This window comes from Dendroctonus ponderosae, unplaced genomic scaffold, assembly GCF_020466585.1.
Source record: "Dendroctonus ponderosae isolate FM_Combo_2020 unplaced genomic scaffold, Dpon_F_20191213v2 Dpon_F_20191213_1, whole genome shotgun sequence".
NCBI classification, from domain to species: domain Eukaryota; kingdom Metazoa; phylum Arthropoda; class Insecta; order Coleoptera; family Curculionidae; genus Dendroctonus; species Dendroctonus ponderosae.
The window spans coordinates 15,886,296-15,891,911 of NW_026017110.1; the positions used below are offsets into that span (position 1 = coordinate 15,886,296).

Below are 5,616 nucleotides of genomic sequence, written 5' to 3' on the forward strand. Positions count from 1 at the left end.
TCTTCTTTATGCCGTTATTATGTCTGAACGTCGTATGTCTCTTGAAGACGTCTTTAAGACATCTTAAAGATGTCTACTACAAGACGTCTTGTAAATGCCTGGCAACGGACGTTATGCACCGCCAAGCTACCTAATCGCAAAATATATATATAAACAAAATAGCATGTATTTGATAGGCAAAATACAAAAAAATAATGAAATAAAAACATGTTATTTTATTTTACATTCCTAATAGGGAATTTCCCATAGAATATTCCTAACACCCTTGAAAACGTCTTTCAAGAAGTCTCGTCTACGTCTTTAAGACATCTCTTTAAGACGTCTTCATTTGTAACACCAGACGTCTTAAAGACGTCATCAAGATCTATACAGACATCTTTAAGACGTCTCACATATCTGAATTAGACATCTGAAAGACGTATTTAAGATGTCGTTGTGCTGTTTGGAGTACCTACTCAAGAAAAAGAGAAAGAAAGAAAGAAAAAAATTCGCACATGAATTTATAGCTTACCTACCGTTAATCGTTCATTTAAATTCAAACATGATCGTTACGACTAGTTGTTACCCATAGCTTAATAACTCGAAAATAAATTATTGTTCCAAATCAAATTTGATTTTAAAATTTACTTTTTAACTACACTTTCCTATTTCTAACAACATTCACAACTTTAGACTCGTCAGCTGAATTCTTCCGATGTCCATCATTAACAGCTATTTTTGAAATTCTACTCTGAAAGTTTGGTTAAATATTATTTGGATTTTACGAGTTAGGAGATGAGCAACTCAAAATGCAACATAAATTGAGAAACTGAATGTTGATTAAATTGCTCTTGCATGTTCTCTGACACCTGGCATATTTCATGCTAATTTTTTTTATCCAGAACTAGATTAAAGTTGAACCACCTTATTAGAAAAGAAAACAGAAACAGAAAATTCAGAATATTTATTAAACAAGATATATTATGTTAATAAGTACCTAAGTAAAAAAATATTTACAATAGCTACAGATCGAGTTTCATTTTGTGGAAATATAAATAGATAATTTAACCTAAAATCGTACTTGAGATAGATAGCGACAATAGAAACCCGCATTAGCTTCAATAAATAATAGATAGTTTAAGACCCGAAAGTCCCTTGAATTTAATTATTTACATCACCGTTAATTAGTGTCTACACTAAATTAAATCTGTCTTTGAGCTGTGCAAGACATGGCGGTAAGTTTAATTATATTTCTAATATAATATTATACTTGTATATGTTATAACAAGTTGCATGTAATAAACATATAGTTTATATTATATACTTAAAAAAATTAATATTTAAATACATACCTTGCAAGATTAACGATTGAGCGATTTTTCTTAAAAATTTTACCAGAATTACTGGAAAACTTAACAATTTTGAACACTTAGATACTTTTCTATAACTATTGCAGACTAAACTACTCTTCCGTGTTGATAGCTCTGATTCGAGCCTACATTCAATTAACTTTAACACTTAAAACAATCAGTGAAAAAAGCTTATATAATGTTGTGCGGACAACATATTGCAGCTAATAAATCTATGAAAAGCAAAAATAATATTGTTTTTGATTATGTGCTTTGTTATACGGATACGGCTTGAGGACGAACTCAAACCCCAAGAATCAATGCAATGAACGTTTTATCGTCATCTTCTTTGTTCTTTGCATAATTGATCAATTTGATTTTTCTAATCCCACAAACAAAATTTCGTCCCAAAAAAACCAATTTATTATTCTACCTGTATTGTACAAACCTTTTCTCTTTCAGATTTATCCCCAATGCGAATATTTGAAAATTGCGATGATCTGTTGCTCATTGTTGGGCATTTTTCCTTGGCAATTTATGTTCGAAGGTCAAAAACGGTACCAATCGGCATATGCAATGTATTCGAAAGTAATGCTGGGCTATTACATTTTCTTTTTGATTTCCGCATACATTAAATTGTTCATATTATTGAATACTGATGATGAGCTTCAGATGGATGCAATTTCTGCAAATATATGCATCACCTTTATCTACAGCATTACGATCACCAGACAATTGATAATGAAAAATAGTACGGGATTTAGATCGCTCATCAAGCATATTATTGATACAGAGAACTCAGTGTCTGCTATTCAAGATAGCGAGGTAAATTGTGTGGCTAAAAATGCAGAATTTTCATGGCAGAGTCTTAATAAGATGTTACTAAAATTAATCTTAATTTCAGATTGATAAAATCAGAGAAAATGCTGTGAAGGAGAGTAAACGAAAATCGAAATGGTATTTGTACATCTTATGTGTTGTGACATTACAATATATTCTGAGACCAGCAATGGTTGATTCGAAAATGATTAAAGTCGGAAACATGACCAAAATTATTAAACCGTTACCGCTGTCATCATGGTTTCCTTTTGATGAGCAAGAATTCTATAAGGTGAATTAATAATGTTATTAAATGCAAATAAGAACCACAAAATGCGACAGTGGATTTTTTCTGGTAGAAAGAATAATCATACTTTCCTCTATTTCATATTTATTTTTTTCCCACCGGAACTAATTCAAACCATTGAAAACAAGCAGCTTATAATTCTTACAACTTCATAGTTGCCTTTAATAAGAGCTTTAAGTGAAAAATTTTTTTTGGGTTTTTATTTTCATTCAAAATATTTTGTTGTAGGTTGCTTATGTTTGGCAAGTTTTAGACAGCTTGGTAGGAGCTTCGTTTGTTACCTACACAGACATACTTATGTTCAACCTAATTGTATTCCCGATTGGGCAAATTAAAAAGCTGCATCATTGCTTGAAAAATTTTGAAATTTACAAAGAAAATCACAAAATATTATACAATATTACAGATGATGAAAAGGCTGGGGAAGCAACTTTTATTGAATTCGTTTTCAGACATCGTCAAATTATCGAGTGAGGGTATACAAAGAGTTTTTAATATTGAATATGCATTTTTATATACCTTTAGTTATGTGACCTATTTTAATGATGCTATGGGCGCATCGATGGTATTTGATTTTTTGCAAAGTTCTTTCCAGATCGCTGCCATTTTAACCCAGGTTTTAGGGGTGAGATTTTATGAAAATATTTTACAAGAACATGAGTAAACGATTTTTTTTTCTAGAACCAAATTACATGGGTCATGTTTGTTTTCGTGAGCACTTTCTTTGTCAGCATGGTTTTTCGATTGATTCTCTACTATTACCACGCCAATGATGTGATGTATTTGGTAGGTAAAACAGACAACAAAGTTTGCCATATGTTTGCGTATAATTTGCACTTTTAGAGCCAACGCTTATCGTACTCAATTTGGGAAGCAAACTGGTTTGAGCAACCGAATAGATTAAAGCGGATGATATTAATGTTCATCTTGAGGACTCAGAAACCTCTCACTTATCGAATTGGAATTTTTAGTGTTATGACTTTGCAGTCTTGCATTTATGTAAGTACATATGTACATTGATTCTTATAAAATATGCCGATAGAATTTTTGTTATATTATTATGTGCCAATCTTATTACAAGAATTGATTAATTTTCATATATTTAGACAAGATTTTAAAGCTTAAAAACTTTTTAAATGTGCAAAATATTAATTGTGAGCTGAAATTCGGAATCTTATCTACAGATCATTTTGCATATTAGTTTAGTGGTTCTACCCAGATAGCATTTGATATTCTATGAATATCCCAGAATGTTCAAAACATATACAGAACATTGCGGGAATATCCTGGGAATATACATGGTTGAACATTTTTAACATGAATGTTCGTGGAATATACATGCATGTATATTCATCAAAGTTCATAAAAGGTATATCCTAGGTATGTACATATATGTACATATTGGGTATATGTGTAGATGAACATGCCAGGTATGTACATATTGTGTATATGTGCAGGTGAATTATACCTAGTATGTTCAAAACAAATATTCCGGTAATATACAAGAATGTATATCTACGGTATATTCCAAATTGGTTGAATATAAATTTTGCGTGCCCGCAGCAGAAAAGTAAATCTTCTTACTACCAAAACCTGAGACCCTTATAAAATACTGAAAATATGGTGTTTTGATTAACAAATTAACAAAATTTGTCAAAAATAAATTTTGCCTGCCCGCAGCAGAAAAGTAAGGGCACGTACAAGTAAATTATTTTTTACTTCTAACTTGAGTAAGTCACCGTTATTTAGTTCTTTTCCTTATTGAGAAAGAAATAAATTAGTATATTACAGCTTACTTCTCGCCTTAGATACATAAAATACCATTTTATTTATGTTTAGACTTAAATTCAAAAATAGTACGTGCTCTCAAATTATTTGCATTGTTTCTTCTTATCCTAGTTATTTATTTGGAGAAAAAATATGGTTCTGAAAAGAATCGATTTGTGTTTGATTAAGTATGTTCCTACTTAATACTGTTTTGGGTTTAGGTGCTTTTGGTTTTTTTCGTTGAGCCTGGTATATTTGATTCCTTGGATTGTTCTGTGATTACAATCATCGACAAGAGACCATTTTGTCTGCTGTTTTACATTTTTCCACTCGATTGAATTTTTCCAGAAATATTTTCAGCTGCGTTCAGGTTCTCGAGTGGAGAGTCTTACCACTGAAATTGTGGATTGGATGGCCAGGGGCACTCTGGATAAAACTGGTATTTGAGAGCACGTGGAAACGTGGAAAAGGTTGAAATGCACTCTGTGGCAGAACATGGCGTAACCTGTTTCGCATAGTTTATATGAACTTTTCTTTTTAAATGCGTCAACGTTATAATTTTATTGCTCAATATTTATTAAATATCTATATTACTCAAATAAATTTCTCCGGAGCTAACAGTTCCCACCCTTTGAAATTCAAACAATTAAAATGCATATTACAAATTCAAATTACCCGCTTAGTGTGTACACGAATTACGTCCGGCTATAACGTGACATTCGAGAGTGACAATGATAACGGACCAATGAGAATCATCTTTCACGCAGTGCTGCTTGGCGGTAACGCCAAAGCTCTCCGAATTTCTGAAAAGCTGCAAAGCTTATAATTTATTGGTTATTGGCATAAACAAATTATTATGTGCTATTACACAAATCTTGATTTTTTAAATTATCTATATGATTGTAGATTTATTAGTTACTAGAATACTGTCTTTCTAAGCAAGACAAAATTTAGATTTTGTCAATATCAGTTTATCAGTGATGTGATATCGGGGGTGTGACAATTCAGCACTTTTCCATGATTGACATTGGAGACAGAAGACAACTGCTGCTTGTCTTTATCCACAAAATATCCCCCCATCCCAAAAAATATAGGGGGTATGTTCTGTGGTCTTTATCTATGTTTATCTCTGGTTACGTGCATCACTTGTTTTTCGAAAACTTGAGAATATTGAAAATCCATATTAATCTATGCGAAAAATAAATAGGAGTCAAAATATAAAAACCGTGCTTGTGCCTCAGTGTTTTGATGTGCCTTCAAGACGGTAATTACGGTATAATTATGGCTTAAAACCCCGCAAAAAATGTAAAGGTATGTTGGTGTTTAAATTAAATACATTTGATTATTTTATTATTTCGTGTTCTATACTACAGGTAATGTCGCTGTTGTGGACTT

At 31.7% G+C, this 5,616-nt stretch overlaps 1 protein-coding gene across 1 annotated transcript in view; it reads left to right on the forward strand.

Moving 5' to 3' along the window:
* Positions 1–192: 192 nt before the first annotated feature.
* LOC109533362 (odorant receptor 49b) overlaps positions 193–5,616 on the forward strand; it is a 7,239-nt gene continuing 1,815 nt past the window's right edge. Inside the window, exons 1-7 of the mRNA XM_048661124.1 lie at positions 193–1,214; positions 1,791–2,153; positions 2,233–2,439; positions 2,683–2,924; positions 2,980–3,079; positions 3,136–3,240; positions 3,298–3,453. Coding sequence (XP_048517081.1) covers positions 1,209–1,214; positions 1,791–2,153; positions 2,233–2,439; positions 2,683–2,924; positions 2,980–3,079; positions 3,136–3,240; positions 3,298–3,453 — 1,179 coding nt within the window. The 5' untranslated portion in view covers positions 193–1,208. The remainder of the gene's footprint in view (positions 1,215–1,790; positions 2,154–2,232; positions 2,440–2,682; positions 2,925–2,979; positions 3,080–3,135; positions 3,241–3,297; positions 3,454–5,616) is intronic.